Source organism: Sceloporus undulatus, chromosome 2 (genome assembly GCF_019175285.1).
Source record: "Sceloporus undulatus isolate JIND9_A2432 ecotype Alabama chromosome 2, SceUnd_v1.1, whole genome shotgun sequence".
Classification (NCBI taxonomy): domain Eukaryota; kingdom Metazoa; phylum Chordata; class Lepidosauria; order Squamata; family Phrynosomatidae; genus Sceloporus; species Sceloporus undulatus.
In genome coordinates this window covers 319,957,141-319,984,434 of record NC_056523.1, presented here as the reverse complement: position 1 = coordinate 319,984,434, position 27,294 = coordinate 319,957,141, and the positions used below count along the sequence as shown (strand labels likewise).

The window sequence follows — 27,294 nt, the reverse complement described above, 5'->3', positions numbered from 1 at the left end:
ATACAGTAACAGGGTTTGATTGCCATACTTCCTGCGGGTCTACCAGAAAGGTGAAAGAGAAGTTGCTACAGAAGATGGGTCAGTTTAGAGCACTGAAAAGCAAAGCTGAATATCTGGTTATTGGTCTCAGAATATACATTCAAGAGCTCAATGGGAACACAATCTTTCCCCTTGGCATAGCTCCCAAAATTAACACCCACTAATGGCTAACATGCATGCAAGAAATACACTCATTATGACTATCAAGAAATGCTTGGGAAACTTCCCAATTTACTTTTTAAAAGTAATTGAAAGCAAAAGTCTAACATGACCTGCGATTCCCTTCTTAATGAAAAAACAGGAAATATTCCCTACTAATTCTCCCACCTCCACAGAAAGGAAGGGAGTGCATTCAGAGGCTACAACAGGGAATTAACATGCCTTGTTTATTAATCATTCCATGCCCTTTGGACAAACCTCAGACACTCTATAACGTGATGCCCCATTCCTATCCACATTTAAATTCATCCATAAAAATAAAAATTATCCATAAGAAATATGAAACAGCGTTTGCTAAACTATCCTGAAATGAAAAGTACCCCCTGCATGTCTAAGCAAAGCTAGGTGTTTTCATCCTCGTGAATTAAATGTCCTGAGCTGGTTATTCCAAAAAGAAAATGAACACCCACTCTGGTTCTCTTTTAGCAGTATGGTTGACTTATACAAACTAGATGCATTCAGATGGAATGGCAAAACAGGGTTTGCTTTTAGGAGCACAAGTACCCTAGCACTTGTGTGTTGCCTTGCCCTCTGTATTTATGTATGTGGGAAGAGTCTAGAAGCTTGCTATGCTGGCTTATGAAAAACCATAGCTTGCTGATGTGACCCATGGCATTAACCAAGATTGCCATATTTAGATGGAACAATTAACAAAAGCTTGCCATTCACCAGGGCAGAAACTTCTAAAACTCCTCTTCTTCCACACAAAACAAGGCAAGCAAGCCCAAAGCCTCTCGTAGTCATAATGGCAAACTATGGATTGTAATTATTTTCAAAATGCACTTAGTAGGAATAAGGGTTAAAGCAATTCTTGCAAATTTAGGTTTAATTTCAATTTAATGTAGGGAAGTAGTTGATGACAGAAATTTGGATGTCCAGAATATTTATTGTATTTTTACTGTACTCCCACTGTTGTTAGCTGCCCAGATTCCTCATTGATTGGGTAGGATACAAATTAATTAATTAATTAATTAATTAATTATTATTATTAGAACAGTTGTGAGATTTCAGAAGTAAAGGTACTGTTGTTGTTTTCCTAAGCATTTACAATCTTAGCACCTTTATGAACTAAGGAGCTTTACAGTGCTGAGCAGACTGTTCTCCTTTTGTTTTGTTTTTTTAAAATATCAACACTCATAATTCTGAATGGTTAAAGGAGAAGATTTGAGCATACCTACATACACACCCAGATGGCAGGGAAGATAACAAGGCAAATAAAAACCTTTGTGGTCTCTGACATGTTAATACCTTTTATGCATGTTTTGAATTGTCAATGTTACTTAGTTTAAGAAGTGTAATAGTTTAAAGGGTTTGTTCAAACACAAAATTTCTGCAATATGAACCTATCTTGACTACGCAGAGAGATCTTGTAGCACTTTTGACACTAATTGAAAGAAAGAAGTTGGCAGCATGAGCTTTCGTAGACTTCAGTCTATTTCCTCAGATGCATATATAGACATATATATGCCACTGGTATGTGAGAATGTCAATTCAAGATCAAAATCCTTTGTGTATGGAAATGAAGTAGCATGTCCAATTTTAATGATGGTCATTAGTGAACAAAGGCATTGTGAACTGGCCAATGTGTATGGAAATGAAGAGGCAAGATCAGTTTGGCACTAGAAACTTGCCTGTAGGTGGGGAGAGTAGATGAGTGTAAGACGCCCCTCTGAGGATGGGGTCAGTGTTGAAATGTGTGTAGTGAGCCAGGAAGCCATTATCCTTGTTCAATCCATTGCTGAGGGACTGTAGTTTACGGATGAACTCCAATTCTGATGTTTCTTTTTCCCATCTACCTTTGTAGTTCTTTTGTCCAAGGACCACTGTTCTGAGGTCTGAGATGGAATGCCCTGGGAGACTGAAATGTTCATAATGTGAACACACTGAAATGTGTATAATTACAGCGCTCTAGAAATAAAGTTTAATAATAATAATAATAATAATAATAATAATAATAAATGTTCGATCACTGGTTTTTGTGTATTCCCTTTCTTAATGTCTGATTTATGTCTATTTATCCTGTGGCGCAGGAACTGGCCTATAGAGTGCTGAAGGGCATTGCTGACATAGTATGCCATAAAACCCATTGGAAGATGAGCACATGGAAGTTCCCCTAATATTTTGGGTGATGTCATTAGGTCTTGTGATGACATTTCCTGGATAAATGTGCAGACAGAGTTGGTATCCTGGTCTTTGGTAAGGCTTAGGACCTGTGTCCCCACCTGTGTCATGTGTCTTCCAGTGGGTGAGTTTGGAGGCTGGCTATAGGGGAGTAAAGGTCTGCTACAAAGAGCCCTTGCAAGTGTGGCATTATTGTCCAGAATGGGTTGTAGTTCATTGATGATGCACCTGAGTAGTCCTAGTTGGGAGCTGTATGTGACCACCAGTGGGGTTCTGTCATTTTCTCTCTTCAATCTTTTCTGTAATTGATCAGTCCTGGGTGCAAGTCTTGACTTGTTTATTTGCTTTTTTTTTTTTTTTTACTTCATGTGGTAGGTACTATAGTTTGAGGAATGCTTGTTGTAATTCCTTGAGTTTGGCATCCCTGTCTTGTGGGTCTGAGCAGATACGATTGTATCGGAGGGCTTGGTTGTAGACTATGGAACTAGTGGTGTGTTCAGGGTAGAAACTGGAGGCATGTAAGTATGTGTAGCGATCCATGAGATAGCTTGGCTATATCTATATATCTCAAAACCTCTTGTTTTTACATGAAACACAAATTTAATATATTGAATTGTTAATTAACTCCATGGATACACACTCTTCATTTCTAGTAGCTTCAACATATCAGCAACAACAACACAGATGCACACACATTTCTCCTGTGACTCTCTTATCCCCTCCCCCACAAGTCATTTTCCTGATGAATTATCTTCAATGAAATGCATTCCTGGATGCAGCATATTTTTGTCATATTGAGGAGGGTGCAAGCTTGTTTTCTGCTGCTCCAGAGAACAGGGTCCGGAACAATGGATGTAAGCTATGGGAAAAGGAGGAACGTCCTGACAGTAAGGGCTGCTCAACAGTGGAATAAACTCCACTGTTAGGAGGAACGTCCTGACAGTAAGGGCTGCTCAACAGTGGAATAAACTCCCTCAGAGTGTAGTGGAGTCTCTTTCTTTGGAGGTCTTTGATCTGTCAGGGATGCTTTGATTGTGAGTTCCTGCATGGCAGGAGGGTTGGATCAGATGGCCCTTGTGGTCTCTTCCAACTCTATGATTCTATATCTCCAAGTAATAGCATTATTCTTTAAGGGCACCCTGTTTAAAGAAAAGCGGGGACTTGGGCAACTGAACGACAATAGACAAATCATGTAACATGCATATAAAAATTAATGGCTCACATGTGATTGATTTAACTATATTTGACTCCAAGTTCAGCCAAGAGTCTTGGGTTGAAGTCTTTCCCATCTCTACCATTAGAGGTGGTATTGTAATCTCAGCATCAATGGCCAGTGCTTTCCTCATCCCATCTCAGTCTGCAAACTTTTCCCCAAAAACTCCTTTCATAGTTTTCTTTTCATCCAGCATTTTTGAGTGGATGAGATCATTTCTGTTCAAGAAATACACATTGAAAGCCTCACTGGGTTCTTAGAATTTGTTCCATGGAACTTTGGATCTTGGCAATTGATTTTTATAGGCACTGACTGTGGTTGTAGACTGTCTTCAAATGGAAGAACTGGCTATCACTCATCTCCATGCGGCCCCATGTTGTCTTCCAACAAAGACAATGATTTATGAACGTGCCTATATTACTCTGCCCTTTCACCTCTCACCATTTCCTCTAATCTGCCCCAGACAGAAGTATCACTGTTTCAGGAAGTACCAACAATGCCTCTTTGCATAATCAGAATGACTTCTCTAAATCATGCCACAAATTCACTAGACAGCAACTGTCCAAAAATTACTGTAAAGATGACAGGTCCATGTTTCATGACAGCAAAGCTTCCAAAGAAAACAGCTGTGCCTTTATCAGGATACTAAATGGATGTCCAATTTTCATGTGAAAAAGAAACCAGCAATGTAAAATATAAAAAAGCTCCAAGAGAGAAGCATGAACATCAGCAGCTAATTTGGGAAAAATGAAACAACTTCTACTGAAATTGTTCAGTTGTCTAGACAGCACAAGCTTCTTTTAAAGGAAGATAAGATTAACTCCATGCTTCTACAGACACATAAACATATATGCCTACATACTGGAAAATATTATTCTGAATTATAAATAAGGTTTGAACCAAAGCTATACTGCTCCTTTTCAAAAAGGGACTGAAAACAAAGCTTCTAAAAATTTTATTTTTAAAAAATATCCACCAAGCAATGAACTAAAATTAATCTGTTGCCTTCTCCATTTATATTATCAAAATACAGTATGTACATAACTGGAACACTGTAGGAGTGAAAAGGATCATGGCTGCATAAAGAATATGAACTACAGGCTGATATGATAGACACATCTACATAAATTTCTGCATGACACACTTCTATATAGATATCATTATTTTAAAGAAATGATGTTTGCTTTCTGGTGCAAATGGTGGTGGCAAATGGCAGCTCATGGATGCCAGTCAATCTATTTTACATGCTCTGAGCTTCATGTGCTACTGCAAACTGCCACAAAGAGAACAAGATACTTGCAAGCAGACAACCTCAGAAGCTCAAAGTGTGGAAGCTAGAATGTATTGAGCTTTGGAATGATGCTCTAGCCACCATGCTCTATGATTGGACCTGCTTGCCTGGCATGTTTGCTTAATAGTAAATCTACAGCGCTATATAAATAAAGCATAATAATAATAATAATAATAATAATAATAATAATAATAATAGCAGCAGCAGCAGCAGCAATGGCAGCTGGATCCCATTAAATCATAAAAACCACCATCTCACTCACTTTCTTTCAAGATGACCACCATCTCACAATGCTTTAACACCTGTTGGTCCAATAGGCATATCTGTTAGATATGTTCTGCATCTAACATATCTTGTTCTGCGTAGTTTGTCTTGACCATTAAGAAACTGGCAAAATGCAGTCTTTTTTATTACTAGGGGTTTCTGTAAAAATGAGGACTGCATGTCTTCACAAATCAACAGAAACAGAAAACCAGCCATCTGTGATATAGAAATCTACTTACAAAAGAGGGATCTCAACAATTAGTTGAATGAGGCAGCACAGTAGCTCTTCCATAAGGTCTTCGCATTCTTCTCCTAAAAGAAAACAAGATAACCACTGTGGCTGGAAGCTTTAATATTAACAACTGTGCTTTCTCTCTTTTACAGGAAATATTCCCCCCACCCCAGCTTCCCATTTATGAAGTTTTGCCCACTCCTCCAAATCTGTTATAGTAGGCCCTTGGGATCTGCTGAGGTTTAGTTCCAGGACACGGACACACACACACCCGTCAATACCAAAATCCATGGATGCCCAAGTCCCACTAAATACAGTATCACAATAAGATGATGCCCCATGTATAAAATGACAAAATCAAAGTTTGCTTTTTGGAATTTATATGTTTTTAAAATATTTTCAAACCGTGGCTGCTTGAATCCGTGGATATGGAGGGCTGACTGTATTTACATTTTAGGCAGGAGAGGGATTTTGTTGTTGTCAACTGCCTTCAAATCAAACCCCGACTCATGGCAACACTGTGGATGAGACATCTATAATACTCACTATCCTCCACTGCTCTGCTTAGGTCCTGTAAATTCTTACCCATTAAAGATCCTATCGATCTAGTGTGTGGTCTTCCCCTCTTTCTACTTCCCTCCACCTAGCATTATTGTCTTTTCTAATAAGCTGTGCCTTCTAAAGATGCATCCGAAGTAAGACACCCTCAGTTTGATCATCTTGGCTTCCAGGGATTCAATTTACCCAAATTGAAAAATTCGGATTTCCAATTTGTACCACTACTACCATGGGCAAATCATAAGCATGGCAAAATTTAGCTGTAGCTTTTTTGGAAGGTAAGGTAAAATCATGTCTCATAGAAATTAGATCTCAGTCAATTGAAGTAATTAGGCAAAAAAATATTTAAGGCAGAAATAATAATAAAATAATAATAATAAAAATTTATTTATATACCGCTTTTCCAATGATCAAAGCGGTGTACAACAAGAATATAGGTACATACAGATTAAAAATATAAAATCCACAAATCTCAATATACATAAAAACACACAGCCAAGAGTCTTTTCAGTCAATGATGTGCAAGTCTATCAAGAGTAATGACTACAAAGAGTCAGACGGATATGCCAGTCGGAATAAATGTGTCTTCAGAGCCTTTTTAAAGGCATCCAAAGTGGAGCAGGCTCGGATTTCATCAGGAAGATTATTCCAGAGAGTAGGTGCTGTCGATGTATATGACTTCTTGTGAGTTGTTGACAACCTCACTCTCAGACATTCTAATAAGAATTTCTCTGCTGTTCTGAGAGTGCGGGGCGGATTATGTGGGGAAGGCGCTCCTTCAAGTAGCTTGGTCCCAAGCCATGTAGGGCTTTATAGGTAATAACCGAAACTTTGTATTGGGCCCGGAAGCTAATGGGCAGCCAGTGAAGAGATTTTAATACCGTGGTTATATGGTCTGCCCTAGATGTTCCAGCAGCCAGCCTGGCTGCCGCATTTTGCACTAACTGAAGCTTCCGGACCTGGTACAAAGGTAGCCCCATGTAGAGCGCATTACAGAAATCTAACCGAGAGGTTACCAGTGCATGTACTACCGTTTCAAGGTTCTTTTGGTCCAAACAGGGACGCAGCTGGCGTATCAGCCGAAGCTGGTACCAAGCACTCTTGGCCATCGCATCCACCTGGGATGACAGTTGTAGGGATGAGTCCAAGAGTATTCCCAAACTGCAAACTTTGTCATTTAGGGGGAGACTAACTCCGTCAAGGACTGGATGACAAATTTCCCTCCCTGCCTCTGTTTTCTCCAGATTCAGCCTGAGCCTGTTTTCTCTCATCCAGCCCATTACTGACTCCAGGCAGGCATCCAGAGGAGAGATGCCATCCTTAGTCACTGTATCAGTCGGAGACATGGAGAGATAGATCTGGGTCTTATCAGCGTACTGATAACACCGAGCCCCATGTCTCCGGATGATCTCTCCCAGCAGTTTCATGTAAATGTTAAACAGCATGGGGGATAAAATGGCGCCCTGTGGGACATCAGAAGTTAGCTCCCTTTTACGGGAGCAGCAATCCCCCAGCCTCACCATCTGGGACCTTCCCGAGAGATAGGATCGGAACCACTGGAATGCAGTGTCTCCGATACCCAATTCCCCCAGGCGTCCCAGAAGGATACCATGGTCGATGGTATCGAAAGTCGCCGAGATGTCCAAGAGCACCAACAAGGTCACATCTCCCGTCGATGCCCAGACGAAGATCATCGAATAAGGCGACCATAGCAGTCTCAACTTCGTATCCCGCCCTGAAGTCAGTTTGAAATGGGTCTAGATAATTGGTTTCCTCCAAGACAGCTTGGAGGAATAAAATTACTTAGCTGACAAAATGCTCAACATTCCTTTTTATGTTGTCTCTTATGAGCATCCTAAGAAGTAGATGAGTAGTGTTCTCATTAGATAAAATAAGGAATCAAGGCTGACTTGCCTAAGACAGAGCTGGTTAAAGACAGCCTGGACTCATCCCCAAATGCTGCAATCCAAATGTCTAGACCCTGACTCACATGAGATTTCATTAACTATTTATAAGTTAGTTCTTTAGACTTAAATATTGTAATATTTGTAGTTGAATCAATGAGGCAATTCAAAGGCCTGTTACAGACTGCCAAAATAAAGCTGCTTCAGGTCTCTTTGGAGGTATGCTGTTTAAATGATGCATGCATCCTAAGAATCTGGAAACTGCACCAAAGCTGCACTCCAGTGCTTAGGAATGGAGTGTGGCTTTGGCGCGACCTCCGGACTCTTAGGACTCAAGCATCATTTAAATAGCATATCTCCAAAGAGACCCGAAGCAGCTTTATTTTGGCAGTCTGTAACAGGCCAAAGTAGGCTACACTGATACTGGGGCTTTCTTTTAAATTTCTCACCATATCTGAAGGGAAATGGTTTTACTAGTCTGGGACAGACAGCTAGAGAACCATTACTCTAAATAACCACTGAAGCTGCATGAAAGTTCCTTTCAATGTTTTATTTTATATAAAAATAACTTCTAGAGCAAAAAGCTCAAAAGAAAAGCATGTCTCATACTGTAACAGGTTTAACAAACCTAAGGAGAAATAAAAATTGGCACATCAGAGATAAAAATGTGAGTTTTACTGAAAAATTCTGATCTTGGATCCAAGCTGTAGTAGTACCAGCTTAAGACATTTTCTGCCAAAGGTGAAAGACTATTCAGCACAGAGAATCTGACTGGCCCGGCAGCTGGATTTTCTTCAAAACACTGGACACAAAAGTCAGCGTCCTTAATCATTCCCGAGGAAGAAGAATAGGTTAGGTAGTCTAGTATGGATACCTCAGTTAACCAAGGAGATGTGTTCCTGGGCATTAAATCATTAATTGAAACTGTAGTACTAGAAGCAGAAATACCATGGAAAAAAACAGGGACAAGTGTCTACACCACAAAAAAGAAAAGCAACCTGAACATGTTTAGCAAACTTTTTATTCATAACTAAAGATGTGCACATGTGAAATGAAACAATCAGATTAGGCAGGATTTGCGTGAATAAACAAAACAGTCTTCTAGGGACCCTTCAAGGCTTCTTTCAAAATGCATCTGGGGTTACTTTTTCTTTCTTCCACCTTTCTAATAATTTCCATTCTGGTCGACAAACATATATGCTGGGGGTTGGGGGACAGCTGGTGAGGCTTATCTGGTCTCCCCCTTTCTCTCCATTTTGCTGTTCATACATTCTCAGTAAAGGATTCCAAAGGCAGTTACTGTTAACTTTGCCTGTTGTAAGCAGATACACATGACTACTACAGTTAGATCGGCTACAACAGAATCCTGTTCTTGTTCCACTCAACCTTTATTGTATTTAGTACAGACGTGCTTGGGCAACACTCAACACAGGAAGTTTGTGTTTCTCCATCCCACCTACATCATCCTCCTAATGCTGATCCTAAGGACAAGGAGGAAAATGGAAGCTGGGCAGGAATAGAAACTTTGTAAAAAGAAGCTTCTTTCTTCAAGAGTTTCTAAAATGGAATATCCTGTACTTATAGTGCCATGCTACAACTGAGGGCAACAGCTGAGGAATACATTCAGAAGAAATGCATTCAGAAATGCTGGGATGGCTATCACACCTCCCTTGCCCATATTCAGACCCCAGCCATTTCAGACTAATATAAATGCAGGCCTTGGATCTGTATGCAGCAACATTAAATGTTTTTCAGTGGGTAGTCACAACCCACAACTGAGTCATGCCCCAACTAAAGATACACAGCAGCAGCTTCCTATGGTTGTCACTATGACTTAAGTTTCTGTAAAATAAGGAAAACCATGTAGCAAGACTAAAGGAAAAGAAGGTAAATGAAGAAAAGAAGAGAAAGACTGCACATAATACATAATTATGTGGCCCCTCTTTTAAGTTTGGGGATAATGGCAAGCCCAGGGTCTCAGACGGTAAAAGACAAAAGTTGTCCTGAATGGGCACAACTGAGACACAAGTGAAACACAATTAGCAATTCTTGCGTTGTAGCATTTCCTTATGAAATCACTATCAGCACTGTACACAGCTGAAAAAATAAGCATGGGAAGTGTTTTTTTTTTTTTGCTTTGTTTATTTTTTGCTCATATGCAATCATTAAGCAAAGGCCTTAAAATGTAATTGCTTTCATTTGACTGCTTTACTGGGTAGAACAGCAACAAGATTGTTTTATCACCCTCATTCCGCTGTTTATTTGGGGACATGTCAGCCATTTACATCCAAAACATCTTCAGGTTTACATACATTCAGAGACACAGAGAGAGTACTCTCCAATGCAAGACTTGGTAGAACAAAGTGCTGGCAGAAAGGGAATGTTGTGTGCTATCATTATCCAAGCTTCACAATATCCCAAATGAGAAAATTATCCCAATTTTATAGAAGGTTGAACTCAAGCAGGAAACAATCAGCTGGCAGGAGATCACAGTGAAGCAGAGATCACACCAAGGAGGAACTCCAATTTCCTGGCTTCTGGATGCCTGCTCCAAACCAACAGACCACACACAAGCACCTTCTTTTTAAAAGATGTCATGTTGTCTATTAAAACGAGGCAATTAAGTACCACTTTCTGCAAGAAAAATACAGGTTCTGCTATCCTTATTAGCAGGGAATGAACTATCTTGTACGGTTTTTTTTCCTGTCAAGTAGGAAAAAAATTAATGTTCTTTAGTGACTGGAAGTGATTTAATGCTCCCCCTCTCTTCCCTCTGCCTTTGGAATGTAACACCAACCAGAACTAGTGGGTAAAACAGAGAGAAACCACTGTAGTAGTACTGTATACTGTAAGCAAGAAAGGGAAGGGAGCTGTGACCTTAGGTGGACTGGAAGCGAGGGGGGTTGCAGGGATCCAAGCAGCTGCTCTCTGAGGATTTGATGTGCGATCTACTGCTTTGCTGTCTGCTTTGCAATATGTTCTTCTTTTGTAAATATAAGCTCATCTCACAATTATAAATCAAATAAACATTACAAACATGCCATGTACAGTGGGTCCTTGGTATCCACTGGAGTTTGGTTCCAGAAACCCCTGTGGATGCCAAAATCCATCAATATTCAAGTCCCTTATATAAAATGACAAAATGTGTTTTGGAATTTATATATTTTAATATTTCAAGCTATGGATGGTTGACTTTATGGATGAAAAATCCATGGATATGGAGGGCCGCCTATATCTCTAATTCAGAGGAAACTAAATCCTGCAACAATATACCTTGACTTTTCATTGCTTGGGGAAGTAGGAGGTATTTATGCCACTATACAAAGTGAGGACCAAAACAGATGTGATGGAGCTACAGGTAAAGTTTTCACATCAATAAGTATTCTATAAAATGCACATTTCATAAATGACAGTTGAGGTACAAGTACATACTGTAGTACTAGCTCTGTAGGTAAACAGCAAAGCCATAATGGGAGTGCATTTCTATGTGAGAAGAAATTCATGGAAAATTTACACACAGGGAAAGTAATTTATTTGTCTGTTTCAGTCCTTAATGGATATTTCTATAGCTGTTAAAAGTTCACTTCATCTTCCTGGGATAAATAAAAGCATTATCTTAGCCTTCCTTCTTGGCATTACTCGACATAGCTAGAGGATATTACACCATTTCAATATTTAACTGTTCATAATTTCTTCACAAAAAGATTAGGTTCCCAAGCATTAAACAGATTTTTAGTGAGTCATTTTCACTTGTCACATCTTCTAGCCTGGGATCATTTATTTAGATCATTTAGATGCTGCATTTCTCCTCAACATGTCACTCAAGACAGTTAACAGCAAAAAAAATCATAAAGCAATCAGGCACATAAAGGATAAACAGTGTAGAAATACCAATACAGCAGAAACTGCTAATAATTTTTTTTAAATGAAGCTGTTCCAATATCATTCTAGTCAAATGAAACCAGGGAGAAAAACTCAAATGTTAACAAAAGCATCTCAGTCCAGTATGCATTTCATGAACACCCATCAGTTCCTTTACTGATTTCGCAACCTCTCTTGGGGGCAACCACTGCCTTGCCAGGTTTAAAGGAAAGAGAGAAAGTGTGGGCATAAACGATCAAAAGAATTTGGAGGAGATGTTTTGATCCACCCTACACTATTTCCTAACACTAGGCAATTGTTCTTTTACTATGGGAAGCTTGCTAGGCTCTGTCAGAAATGTGTCTCAAAATGATAAAAAGCAAAACAATTCTGAAAAGCACTGCTTTTAGATCCTTCCTGATAATCAAAGGCTTTCTGCATGGCAGGATTGTGTACATGATGTCATTTTATAACAGTGCAGAAAAAGAATAGAATGTGGCACCGAGTACAAAATTCAGCCTCCTCCACATTGGATCTGAGGTAGAGAGGCAGTTTGTTAAAATGGCAAATGGCTCTGAAGTTTCACATTACCTGGGGGATGGGGACGGGGGGGACGGGACAGGAAGCTATGGAGGCATCAAGCCAAAAATAACATTGTGAAGTCTGGGCAAATGACCCCCATGGTTTGTTGTTCACTCCAAAACGTTTACCTGAAGGGATTGTAAGGGCTTAAAACTATACTGCCATTTTTGCTAGAGACTGCTATGTAATCCCTCAAGAACTACATTCCTCCTAGCTGCCCTATCAACACAGATACATTCCACAGCTTCAGCTGCTTGATATAACATTCTACATCTAAGCCTGATGCAGGTATTTTATGCAGCTGGACTTCCACCATGTAATTAAGATCTTCCATGGAATTGTAATGCTACTACAGTTTAAATTCTCTCACATTTCTATCCTTTCTCCATCCCCAAACCACCCTTTATTTATCTAAAGATTACTGTCTTCTGAAAATCTATAGATCTGTTAAACCCTCTCATCCTGTCTATCGTCTCCTCTAATATGCTTTGGCAGATTCGTAAGGGACATCTGTATTCACAGCACTCTTGATACCTGAGTATCTCTCTGTGTCTCTATGAATTTGGCAAGAGGCATGTTCAGAAAACCTGTAGTAGGAAAACACTACCCAAGGACCCATTCCTTCAAGGAACCACAGTGAGAAAGATCACAGCAAGGTTATTAGGAGCACAGGGGATTGTCTTACACTGAGTTGGACCATTGGTCCATCCAGGTCATTAAGAATGGCATCAGCTGCCCAGGCTTTCAGGCAGGATTCTTTCCTAGCCTTACCTGGAGATTTCTGTTGTTCCCCTGGTGTTCTCTCATCCGAGTACTAACCAAGCCCAACCCTCTTTAGCTCCTCAAATTGGAAAAGACTAGATGTGTTCGGGACCATATGATATGGTACTGGAGTGCACAGGGTTTGGCATTCCTTATTTCTTCCTGCCCATCCCTGAGCATTCTGAATGGCAAGAAACAGCTCTGACACACTAGCAGCTAATATGCTTTTAAAACATAAGATGACTAAAGTAACGAAGATATTGGCCTAGCTATAAAAAAATACTAATTTCATATATATTTTTTTTAAAAAAACCCTCATGTGTGGTGCAAAGTGAACAAGAGGAAAAGACTTGTCTGTACAGCAAAGCTAGAAATCAATGATCAGAGGTGAGATGTGTGTGTCTGAGCACACAACTGTATGAGAGTGCAGGATGTTGGGAATCATGGTATAGGCAAAGCAATGAAAAGCTTCTAATTGCTATCTGGCCCAACAAAAAATCATAGCTGTCCACTAAACACGTGTAATCCTGGGCCATTTAATAGCAGACAACATTTTATAGTAATAAAGAAGCCTTCAGCAAACATGTGGTGTCACTTCCTCCTTGGAATTGATTATTGAATATTTACCATGAGAGCCTGGCACTCTTTCCACATAGGTAAAATGAAGTTGCAGCTCCTCTTCTGACATCTGACAGATCAACACTTTGAGCAGGCAGCAAATAATAAACAGTGCATTGTGAGCCTGCCAGATAAAGAGGTGGCTAGAAGAGAAACAGAAGTTTGAATGACATACATAGCAATCAAACAGTGCAGTCAGTTTCACCACTGCATGCCAAAGAGTGCTCCTGAAGGCCACCTATGTGAGTAAAAACCTCAGTCTAAGCTTAAAACAGTGCATGTAAAATTGAAAAGAGAAAGCATTTAGCTACATCTTTACTTTACAAAAAAAAGTATGATGAGTAGCATTATCAAAAAACACCATTATACCGTAAAGAACATGAGTTCAGAAAACTGGTTAGGTAGTCTTTGCACTCCCCTACTGTCCTATTTAAACCATCAAATGCAATAGAGACCTCTGCATCTTTCATTCTCCCCTGCCCATGAAGTACACTTCAAGCACAGTCTCTATGCCAATTAGCCTAGCCACATAAAGCATTTTTCTGCAAATCAAACAAAATTCTCTTTCTGTTGGGTGAGGTGGGGGTGGGGGGGATGTACAGTTACATTTTCTATCCTATCCAAATATGGTGTATTCTAGAGATAATGTCCTGGATTTAAAACAAATAGAGGTTTAACTGCAAATCTTCATCAAGCTGGTTTGTAAATACTCCTAAAAATAATCACTTAAGCTGAAAAACAAATGTTTGTTTTGTAAACTAGACAGCTGGTGGCATAACATGAGAAGCTATTGCTACATTCTAAATGAAAAAACACACATAAAATAATTGCTAAATCATTATCTTAAAGCACTTCTAAGCTCCAAGGAATTTTGAGTCACAGACTATAAATGTTGGAAAGAAGCACTGGGACGCCATTTTTATTGTCTCCCCTTTCCACCCTGAGCAAATAAATGGGACAGCATTGCTCTGTGTTAAGAGGTACGCAAGAGATTATTACCAGCTTACATAAGCAAACATTTGTTGTGTAACTGGGGACAAGCAACAAAGTCTGTTAAGACGACACTGCTTTCCAACATGATTATCTTGTTGCCATTATTTTTAAAGTTTTTTTAAGTGAAAATGAGATGCAAGATTCCATAACTTTATGGAGTAGGACAACTTCTTGGGACCTGCCAGTGGACTGTGCCAGACAGGTGCCCATAAAAATGGAAGGCAGCAGCATGGGCTAGTTTCACAAAGCAAGACTTATATCTGACTTTTTCAGCTAGTGGTGCCACTCAATGAAATACAAACTTGCTGGCATGATTTGTTGATGGCAATTAGGAGAAGGCAAAGCTCATGATCATAAATGGAGGTACTCTGATTTTGTACTGAACCTACAAGAAGTCTGAGGCAGAGCTTGCTAAAATAAGGTACATGCAAGCAACTGTCAGGATTTTACCAGCACAGCTTGAAATCTATCAGACATGCTTAAAATGAACATTGCACATAGCTACATATCTTAGGCTGAGTTAACTTGGAAACCATATCAGTAGCCAGTAACATTTTCCAGTACTTCAAAATCAGCAAATGTGACTTAAACAAAATTCACAAACGTGAACTACTTACTTTTGACATTCTGCTGAGATTTTTAACTCTTTGGTTCTAGAAAGGAAGACTTTGATCAGTGCTGCAAGATTTCCTGTCCGAGGATTATTCTCCGCTAGGAAGAAGAATTGAGCATTACACAGCATTTCAAATGTTACAAAGACTATTTTAGGTTTCATATATTAAGACTACATACATTAAAATATACCCTTATACCAAGGGACAAGTCCAGCTGAACACAGTGATATTTATTTTCTAGCAAATGGGCTTAGAGTTAAGTTGCTAAAAGGATAACTTTTATAAAAGGATAGCCATCTTAAATCCTGTGCTGGGAGAAAGGTGTATATAAATTTAAAGAAAGAAAGAACCTCTCAACATTTGATACAGAAGCATACTGAATAAATTTGCCATGACTTTGAAGTTCCATTGATCAACACAGGATTTTTAGGGAACTTCTTTTAGAAAACCCAATTAATGACAGTAACAATAGAGTTTCCAAACTGGAACATAAGTAATGCTCTTCTAACATATATGATGTGATAAACCATGCAAAATTACCAAAGCTTGAACCAAAATCTGCCATTTCAAAAATGCAGTATTCAAAATGCCCGGAATCAAATCTAACAATATGACTTGGATGGTGGAACTTTTCTTTTTTCTGTCCCCCTCTCCAGCCCACTCACCTATTGGGAAGCGATTTAGAAATGTACAGGACCCTGGGTAGGGTGTATGTATCCCTCGCCTGCTTTGCCAGAGAAAGTATTTCTGGCAGAAAAAACTTAACTGCATGCCTCCTCTCCTTGACCAAACACTGAAGCCAACTGTCCACTCTACCAGTGCAGGGTCATTCCAAATGCCTTTTTCTTTGCCTTAAATTTGGACAGAGCAAGCAAGGGAATTTTGATTGAAAGGCCTTTTTTATGCTTAATTTCAAAGTACCTCACTTTTAATGCGTATAATTCCCAGGTATAAACTTCAGTTATCTATTGTTTGTATTCTTTACAGCTCAGTCTTCTCTGTTTTAGCAAAATGTAATTCAAGTTTCTTCACAGCTGCATAATAGGTCTGAATGCTTACAACATAATCCTATAAACTGTTAATCAGAAGTCAGTCCTACTGAATTCAGTATGGCTTACTCCCTAGCATATTTGTTTACACTTTCAACTTCAGTCAATTAATGTATTAAACTAATGAAAAACTTGTTTACTAAAAAAGCGCCCACATTGAATCAAAATTTAATTTAGTTACTTTTTAGGACAATTATTATCATTATCCATAATCTTATGCTATAGGGGCCTGTCATGATGAATTCCTGTACTTCAAATGTGCCGTGTCACCAATGGGAGTTTCAAAACCATGTATGGCAAACACTATCTTAAAAGAGGCATTCCATTTTCTGTATCTCACAATGAGGAATGCTTCCTCTAATGCTTGTTGCAACGTAACACGAACCATCTAAAAATAAAGCGTGTCCATCTCCTTCAGTCACATGTAAACTTTTGATCAATTAAAACGTCCATGATTGACTAAAAAAATTTCGATCAGGGGACACTGCTCTAACAATTTGTGCAATTCACTATCAAAAGACATGTTGATGGTCAGTAGGTTAAAAAGAATGATGTGGACCAAGGCTAAGGAACTGCACACTCACATGCTATGACAACATAAATAAGCAATACTAACTATGTTCAAAGGGTTGTAGGAAGAAAATTCAGTGCAAATTTGTTATTGGTGGTGGCAGTCCATAGATCCCATTATGTCTACTTTTTAAGATCAAACAAATTCTATGAAAAACTAGCCCTCTTAACAGTTATTTGACATAACAACTAAATAGATCTTACAGTGCAAGCCAATCTGACACATATGAAGCAACAATGCATGACTGAAATGCCAAAATTAAAAATTAACACTAAAATAAACCTCTTGTTTTTCAGAGGTAGTGTGCCTTAATCTGATTCCACAAAGCACATGTCAAATAAGGTTTAGACATTGCCAAAATGTATAATCTTGAAGAAGGCAGCTAATATAGATTTCAGATCCTTTTCAATATTCCATCTCCGTTTTTGCCTCCTACACATATACTCTTTTGAATAAAAGCTTGAAACCATTTTTTAAAAGGAAAGATGAAAAACAACCTGTTCTACTACAACTTAATATAGCTGTGCGCAAGCCACTTCCTGTGACAGAATACAAAATAAAGCAAAAACCTGTGAAAACTTTATGTTCAAACAGCACATGCGGGTACAATATGTCTACATCAAGTCCTGGGAGTGACGAGCAGCTTTTAAAATTCCAAGCACAGAGCACAGATGGGAGATATTAAATGCATCACAGATACAAAGGTTTATAGAGCAGTGCAATTTACTATGAAAGTTGACAATATGAAGAACACGGAAATAAACGCCAACATCCTACCTAAAGACTTGCAGACTGAGACTGCGGCTTCTTCCAAAAGCTTTAACTCAGCACTGAGGATGAAAAAACAACAACAATCGATTAGACACAACACTCTGCATGTATAGATCATTAATACAACAATGAAAGAGTTTTTTTTTTTAAGGAAAGCAACTAGTATCTGTCATTATGAGGTATGTCACTGTTATAAAGTTGTAATTTTATTCTTTCTCCACCCAAGAGCTTAGGGTAAAAGATAATAAAATTTCTAGTATAAACATACATGCACACAATTACAATTTATTGAAATGTAATGCGGCACAATGAAAATGAAAACCACACAATACCACTTTGCAACTGCTAGAACATGTCCCCAAAAGCTGCAGTCAAAATTAATTGAATAGGTGCTGTTTTACCACTAACCCAAATATAATACCACCACAGAATATTATGGCATCCTCTGTACTAAGAAATGCAACCAACAGGCAATTTCTCACACCAGTCAAATACCTACTATATGTACAGTGCGCCCTTCCCTTACACCAGGTATCCATTCTGGACACACACACACACACCCCACACAAGGGAAATACCGTGTATGCTGGAGCCTTATTGAAAACAATGGGGATCATGCCTGTGGTGCGGGCGCCATGGGCCCATGCATCATTGCCTCTTCTAGCGCATGGTTTTCAGCATAAGCGCACCCGCATATGTACTCACATATAAGTCCTGAAATTTTAATTAAAAAAATTGACTCCAAAAACCTGAGTCGACTTACCTACGGTCAGGAACCATTCTCTGGTGAAAGAAAGAACATAATCTGTCCTGAAGCACTGACCCCGCCCTATTCTCTCATCCATCCAGGCTTTAGGGTGAGCGCCGATAGTTTTGCCTGATACAGTTTTCTAAATTCTTTGGCACTATTATACTTGCTTCGTCCTTTACATCCTTTGTAACGTGTCCTAAGTTTTACCCTTGACTTATACATGAGTCATATCAAAGTCCAAAACTTTAGTCCCCAAACCTGTCCTTGACTTATACATGAGGTTAACTTATACTCATGTGTACACAATAGTTCCTCAGTAAGACAGGCAAGTAATAATAGAATCATAGGAGGCCAACCCTCAGAACTCCAGCTACAGCATCCCCAGCAGGTAGCTGTCCAGCTTCTTCCTAAAGATATCCACAGAAGAGACCCCACCAGCACCTCTCTAGGTCACTGGTTCCATGACCAAACCGTTCATACCATCAACAAGTTTCCTCTAATATTCAATTGAAATCCACCCTCCTGTAACTTAAACCTGCACTGTCTTTTCTATGACAGCCATGCAAATAAAGAGTGCGGTCATGTTACCACTCAGTCTTCTCTTCACCTGGCTGGACATATCCAATACCTTAAACCTTTCCTCGTATGTTTTGTTCTCCCTAACTCTTATCATCCTTGATACCCTTCTCCAAACCTGTCCATATCCTTCTTCTTTTTAAAGTGCCTTAAAGTCATTTCCTTGGCAACCCTAAGGTGAACCTATCACAGGGTTTTCTTGGCATAATTTGTTCAGAGGCCATTTGCCTTTGCCTTCCTCTGAGCTTGAAAGAGTGTGACTTGCCCAGGGTCACCCAGTGGGTTTCCATGGCCAAGGGAGGATTCAAACCCTAGTCTCCAGAGTCCTAATCTAGACCACTACAACACTCTGGCTCTCATTCTTTCTCAAAATAAAATGATTTATACAATTCCTCTACTGCATTATGCTACACAGCAATTAGTTTATGTAGCTTTCTCCAAATTGGGATCCTCTAGACATTTCAGACTATGAGCCTTGCTTCACCACTGGCTTACTGTCTGGGGTTGTGGGCACTGTAGTTCAAAAGTCTAGATGGAACTAGGATGGAGAAGGCTAGTATATCTTAAGTGTGAAAAACAAACAAACTTTTTTCCAGCTGCATAGTACTGCTGACTAATGGCTTCCATTACACTACGCTCCACTTCAACTGGCCTGCCACAGAACATGTGAAACATGCAAAGGATTCTGGGGCATGCTAAAAGGAACACTTTTCATTCATGTGAGGTATTGGTTAGGTCTGTTCAAGTTCACCACTGCCTCTCTCAAACTGAGAGTATAAGAATTACATAAGAGGGAGGGAGACCTAGAACACAACCCACTCTGTTGGGGACAAGTGGCTCTGTTGATCACTTGCTACAGCAAAAGATCATAGAAGCAGAGTTGGAAGAATCTCAAGGGACATCATGTCCAACCCACTGCCACGCAAAAACATGCAATCCAACTACTCCTGACAGATGGTCATTCGGCCTCTGTTTAAAAACCTTCAAAGAAGGAGATGCCACCACTCTCTGAGGCAGCATGTACCACTGTCAAACAGCTCGTACAGTACTGTCAAGTTCTTTCTAATTCTGAGGTGGAATCTCTTTTCCTGTAGTTTGAATCCACTGCTCCGAGGCCTATTATCTGGAGCAGCAGAAAACAAATTTGCTCTGTCTTCCATATGATCTCCTTTCAAATATTTAAACAGGGCTATCATATCTCAGCCTTCTCATCTCCAGGCTAAACATACCCAACTCCCTAAACCTCTCTCCATAAGGCACAGATGTTGGCAACTTCTCTTTCACAGAAGCTTCCAAAGTGTAATTGGTTGTCTCACCAAGAAAACCCTCTGAGAAACTCCAAAAGCATAGTTTCAAAACCAATGCAGTAGGCAATAAACATTCACCTCATATTTTCAAGAGGGAAGAACCTCTTCACGGCAGGATAGACTATAGTTTCCTTCTTTCTTGTTCCCAGTACTCTTAGGGACAGTCCCATGTATAACTTGAAAAAGAGTATTACCCATTAAAGCCTAATTTGAATGTCTGCAAGCCAGTCTTATTCTTTTTCATCGTAACACTCTGACCACACAGACGTAATGATTTCATTATCAAGTCAGCCTTTCCTCTTTTTCCCACTAAAAGCTGTTTTTGTAACATCTATCCCATTGGAAAGATGTGAAAAATTTGCACATGTTTGGTGATCTTTTAATTGACTATTACATTAATACACATTTTGGAATTGTTTGTATAGACAGCTGAGCTACTTTTGTTTTTGTTTTGTTTTTTATTTCAGACTGCTGTTAAATTGAAAAAGTAGAATACATCTACATTTGTTCTTTGTGGCCTGGATTTTAAGTCTCCACTGGGATGAACTTATTTTACAGTACTATGTATTTTACTATGTATGTTACCTTGGAAAAGTAATAAATTTAGAAAGGTGCTAATAATGAGCTTAAATAAATAATTCTCTTTTTATACAAAAAGAAATGGGATTATCACAATGAACAATGTACCAGGGGGTTAAGGTCAGAGGTACAGTGTAGCGCTCCCATTCAAAGAAAAGCAAAAGCTCACTCTTCTCTCCAGGGCTTTTTGGTGTATGAAGAAAGTGCATCAAGTGACATGTGACAATCACCAAGAAGAAATCCAACAAATTGTATCCCCCATTTCTCAAAGCTCTGGTGTTCATTACCATGCTATTTGTTCCACCGTTTGCCTTCCTATACCCTGTAACTTTTTTGAGACCCTTGGATTCAACAGACTATAGGCAGGAATTTGAGAGGGGTGAAATTAACAATTGCTACAACATCATGAAAAGGCACTATTCACTCAAAAATACATTAATGCTTGGAAAGGTGGAGGGCAGTAGAAAGAGAGGAAGACAGTACACCAGATGGCCGGACTCAATTAGGGAGGTCAAGGGCTTAAATCTACAAGACTTAAACAGAGCAGTGAAGGACAGGGAGTCTTGGAAATGTCTCATCCACAGGGTTGCCATGAGTTGGGGCTGACTCAAGGGCAGTTAACAACCACAAGAACTACTGACGTTGTAGTCAAGAACAGAATGGTGAAGAGTTGGATGGATTCATTTTGTTCTGAAAGAACAATCAAGATTTTGCAGAAAGCTGAATTTGCAGACATATGCTCATTTTGCATAACTTAAACTGCTGCTGCCAGTCTTAGTAAGGCTGAACTGCCATGCAGAGTTCTAAAGTTCTACACTCAACACTGGAGATACCAGCTCAGCTGTCATCTGGCTCCCAAGATCCCATCTGGAAGTACTCCACACACTTTAGATCTTTTGCTCACAGAGATCTGCATTTGAAAAGGAAGACCAATGGTCTCAAGGGATATCAAACTCCACATTCAAATATCAAATTCCAAGGCCCAATAGTCGAGCAATGGACAGTATTGGGGAGAGAGTCAGTAGGGGAGTGGAAGCCTATAAGATATATGGCAAGGAAGGCATAAAATCAAATGCTAAAATCAGACAATGTGGTGGTGATTAGTTAGAGCAACACAGTGCTTGTAGGGCTTAAAGAAGAACAGGTTTGCCTGGAGATTGAAGGCGCTTATTCGGGTAGCACCACTGGCTCTGAAGCCTGTCTCTGTTGGTTGATGGGAACACAAGAAAACAGGCTACAGGAGCAGCTGGAGGCTAAACAAACAAAAGGTAATCTCCTAGAGCTGGGCAGAACAAGATGAAAATTTATTAAGGCTACTTCACATACAATATTACATACCCTAATAGATAAAATAATCTACTGTATCCAGGGGAACAGTCTACTGTCCTCCCCTCCTGACTAACCATCTTTGCAATCCCCTGTATATTTTAGTCAGTGCAGTGATGCTTGAAAACTGCAGTACCTTGCAGCTTCAAATACATGTGGAAACAGCAAAACTCTCCTGATCACACAGTGTGGTATGCATTTTCCCCTCAGTGTGAACTTGTCTAATGAAAATGTGTAACACTGCCCCTGGCAGTACTGAAAATTATTGTACTGAGTCTTTTCTTGACATAAACAGCATTACTTGCCACTAATAACCATTCTGCATTACACAGCACTTAGAGCAAGTGGAGACTGGGGGGAAAGCCAGTGCTTTGAAGCACTGGCAATTCATTTCTTCCCAGGATTAGGGCAGTCAGATTGCCACCCAGTTTGTGCAATCAAAACCACTGCAAAAAGGTCAGAGTACACTCCACAGCAGAAATCCACTTCAGAGCTGTCCTGAAGCACAAGTATCTACTCATGCAATGGTGTTTTTGTACATTCCCCGTCTGCCTAGTCATGGGATAATTATATATCATCCCCAAATGTTCTCAATAGGATCCCTTGCTTTGTACAATGTACAAGAGGTGCTTGCTAAAGTGCAAACTGCTCCAGGGAATTAGGATGTAAAGCACATCTAGTTCAGAGATGCCTGGCTAACCGACTCACCTTCAAAGGAAACTATTATAAGAATGAGACTCAACAAACTGGCCTTCTGAGCTGTTAAGAGGTCCAAGGAAACTAGAATAACACAGATAACAGAGAGACAAGAAGGTAAAATAGCCAGCTACTAAGAGCATACAAACATCAGTAGTTGCCTTCAAGGCAGAATTATATTAATACAGGTATAGAGGAAACATTAGGACCTAAATTAGGGCACTAGATCCCATCTGATCTTGGAGGCTAAACAAGGTCACCTTTGGTTAGTACTTGGATGGGAGACTGCAAAAAATGCTAGGTGATATAAGATATATTTCAGAGGAAAGATCTGGCAAAACCATCTCTGGAGTATTCTTTACCTAAGGAAAAAAAAACTTTTAAAGTTCATGGAGTCACCATAAGTCAAAAGCCAACTTGAAGGCACATACACACACAGGGGATTATACTGGTCAAAGACCGAATAAATTTTATTACAATTACAATTTCACACAGGGGAAACCTTAAAGGCACCTTCCCACCACTTTCTTTTACAAATGTCCTCTTCTCATTTTATACTGATTGACTTGAGACACCACCTTTCCAACAAAAGAGGCACTCAGGGAGGCTAACAATATTAAAACTAAGTATTCTAAACAAAACCTTGATTAAAACATAACATAAGAGCAATAAATTAAAAATACAATGAGAATAACAGAGGAAATAACCAAACAGTTAACCTCCCTTCAAAAACTGACCAGCAATTTTCCAGGGATGCAAAAAAAATTTTTTTTAAAAAATGATACACTTGCAAAATGTGTCATTTGTAAATCAAAGTCAACTCTCTACAGATGTCTAAAAGAAGGTATATCCAATATAACAGAGATGTGATATTATTATTATTATTATTAACCTTTATTTATAAAGCGCTGTAAGTTTACACAGCGCTGTACATCAATTTTTTTAGTCAGACGGTTCCCTGCCCTCAGGCTTACAATCTAAAAGACACGACACAAAAGGAGAAGGGAGTGGTGGTGGGGAATAGGATCAGGTCCAGCAGATCTTTTCCACCTCCGAGGCCTGGACCAAGGCAGATGGACTGGAGGAAGGGCTTGGCTTCTTGATGGATGGTTAGAAGGAGGCTTCCTGGGTCAGAGAGGGTCTCACCTCTGGGAATGCTTCTCTAAACAATATAGTCTTTAATTCAGTTTTGAAACTGGGCAGAGAAGTGATGAGGTGTGCATGTGGGGGGAAGAAGGTTCCAGGAGTAAGGGGCAGCAAGCGAGAAGGGACGAATTCGGGAGGGGGCAGTGGTAGTCCTACATTGTGACAGGAGACCCTGACTACCAGAGCGGAGGGTGCGAGTAGGAATGTAAGGAGAAAGAAGGTCAGATAAGTAAGGAGGGGCCAATCCATGGAGGGCTTTGAAAGTCAATAACAAAAGCTTGTACCGGATGCGAAAGGGGAAGGGGAGCCAATGAAGGGAGGATAAAAGAGGAGAAACATGGTCAAAGCGGCGAGCGGATGTGACAATACGGGCAGCTGAATACTGGACAGATATTAAAGGATGGAGGTGTGAAAGAGGAAGCCCTGTTAGAAGGAGGTTACAATAATCTAGTCACGAAACCACTAGGGCATGGACCAGAGTCTTGGCAGTAGAGGCTGAGAGGAATGGACGGATCTTGGCAATGTTGTGGAGAAAGAATCTACAGGCCTTAGCAGTGGCCTGGATCTGGGGAATAAATGACAGAGAAGAGTCAAAATGAAGCCAAGACTGCGGGCTTGATGAACCGGTTGAATAGAAGTGTCGTCGACAGAAACAGAAAAGGAATAATGATGGGTGGGTTTAGGTGGAAAGACGAGAAGCTCAGTCTTAGACATGTTGAGCTTCAAGCGCCGAAGCCGCATCCACTGAGAGATGGCAGTCAGACAAGAAGAAACTTGCTGTTCAAGCCCCGTCGAAAGGTCAGGGGTGGAGAGATACAGCTGAGTGTCATCGGCATACAAATGATAGGAGAAACCAAAAGAACTGATGAGTTTACCTAGAGACACTGTGTATAGAGAGAACAGAAGGGGACCCAAGACAGAGCCCTGGGGAACTCCAACAGATAGCGGAACAGAGGATGAAGTCTGACCACCCGTGACCACTGCAAAAGATCTATCTGACAAGTAAGATTTAAACCAGTCGAGAGCAGAGTCGGCGAACCCAAGGTCAGAAAGTAAATCGACCAGGAGACAGTGATCAACAGTGTCAAAGGCCGCAGACAAATCGAGAAGAATGAGAATAGAGTAGAGGCCGTTTGCCTTGGCCCGCAAGAGATCGTTTGAGATCTTGGTAAGGGCTGTTTCTGTAGAGTGCCGTGGGCGGAAGCCAGATTGGAAGGGGTCTAGGATGGAGTTGGCTTCAAGAAACTTAATACAGCGAGAATAAACGACCCGTTCTAGGACCTTAGAAAGAAAAGGAAGAAGAGAAATTGGACGATAGCTAGACAAAGAAGAGGGGTCGAGAGAGGGTTTCTTCAGAATTGGGGAAACGAGAGCATGTTTGAAGTCAGAAGGGAAGGAACCCAAAGAGAGAGAGAGATTAAAGATATAGAGGAGCGAGGGCAGAAGAGAAGGGGCTATAGAGATTAGGAGACGGGAGGGAATAGGATCAAGAGAACAGGTAGTAGGTTTGGAAGAATTTAGCAGCTTAGATAATTCATCCAGAGAAACAGGGGGAAACACAGAGAGTTTATTAGTAGAAGGTACCAGGAGGTTAGTGGTAGGGGGCAAGTCGGGAGGAACTATTTCAGATCGAATAGTAGTGACTTTTGTGATGAAGTAGTTGGCAAAGTCAGTGGGGGAAAAAGATGAGAAGACAGGGGGAGAGGAAGGTTTGAGTAGTGTATTGAAGCAGGAGAACAAACGCTGCGGGCGCCTCTCATTAGCGCAGATCAGTGATTTAAAATAGTTCTGTTTTGCCATAGACAGAGCGCGTGAAAAAGATAAAAGGATGAATTTATAATGAATGAAATCGGCCGGTTCCCTAGACTTTTTCCAAAGACGTTCAGCCGCTCGAGAGCAGGACCGGAGGTACCTGATAGTGGGAGTGAGCCAGGGCTGAGGCCTAGTCATGGGGGAAGACACACGTACAGATACAGGAGCAAAGCTGTCAAGAGTTGAAGAAAGAGTGGAATTAAATAAAGACATTGCTGAATCAGCAGAGTCCCCAAGATCAAGAGAAGAGAGAGATGAATTCAAAGTCTGACTGAGATGGTCAGAGTTAACAGACTGAAGGTCGCGGAAATGGCGCTGGACAGTACGACGAGGAGGTGGGATATAAGTAAGAGTAAAAGAAATTAAATGATGGTCAGACAATGGAAAATCAGATGCCAGGTAGTCGGAAATGACACACTTAGCAGCAAGAATTAGGTCGAGACAGTGACCAGAGGAATGGGTTGAGGAGTTAGAATGAGGCTGAAGGCCAAAAGAAGCAAACAGGGATCTAAGCCGAGATGAAGAAGGATTGTTGGGATTGTCAAGGTGAATATTAAAGTCACCTAAGATTAGAGAAGGGACTGTATCAGATAGAAAAAACGTCAGCCAAGATTCAAAGTCAGATAGGAATTGGGTAGCAGAACCAGGAGGGCGATAGATGACAGCAACCCGGAGCTGTAAAGGAAAAAAGAGTCGAATACAGTGAGACTCGAATGAAGAGAAACAATAGCTGGGGGGGAAAGAGAGAACTTGAAACTGGCAGGAATTGGACAATAGTATACCGACCCCTCCTCCTTGACCCTCAGGGCGGCTTGTGTGAGTGAATGAGAGACCGCCAAAAGAAAGGGCAGCGGAGGTAGCAGTATCATGGGCCGAGAGCCAGGTTTCAGTAAGAGCGAGAAGGTTAAATGATCTAGAGAGAAAAAGATCATGGACAGCAGTCGCTTTCGGAGCAACAGAGCGACAGTTTCCAGAGTGAACAGAGGAATGGAAGCTGGGAGATAGGAAGAGGTCAAATAGGGATCAAGTTAGGAGAGATGCGTGGAGCCATGGGAGGAAAGGATTTAGTAAGCGATAATCAAAAGAAGAAAATATAACAATGACAAAAGTAGCAATATAATAGCCAACTGTACTTGGTAATATTGCCTAAGTATCACAAGGCACAAGGGATTTAATAGAGAAGGAAGGGGTGGGATTGGAAGCCTTTGCTCAAGGTCCCAGCTGCTGAGAGTGATGGAAGGAGAGATGGCTAATGGATGCAGGGAAGGAAAGCTCTATCCTTTGAAGCAGGCCCGATAGATCCGACTCAATCTTCGGATGGATGTAGGAATGGGAGGTCCTTTCCCTTGAGGGAGGCCTAGTGGATGAAAGTCAATCTTCAGATGGATGTAGGAATGGGAGGTCCTTTCCCTTGAGGGAGGCCTAGTGGATGAAAGTCA

General features: G+C 40.3%; 1 protein-coding gene across 3 annotated transcripts in view; it reads right to left on the bottom strand.

Annotated features, from left to right (window-relative positions):
- Positions 1-27,294, bottom strand: part of DYM (dymeclin) — a 263,922-nt gene that overhangs the window by 196,524 nt on the left and 40,104 nt on the right. For all 3 annotated transcript variants that reach the window (XM_042448107.1, XM_042448106.1, XM_042448109.1), the window contains 4 exons: positions 17,669-17,721; positions 15,275-15,368; positions 13,674-13,807; positions 5,387-5,459 (listed from right to left, as the gene is read on the bottom strand). In XM_042448107.1, coding sequence (XP_042304041.1) covers positions 5,387-5,459; positions 13,674-13,807; positions 15,275-15,368; positions 17,669-17,721 — 354 coding nt within the window. The remainder of the gene's footprint in view (positions 1-5,386; positions 5,460-13,673; positions 13,808-15,274; positions 15,369-17,668; positions 17,722-27,294) is intronic.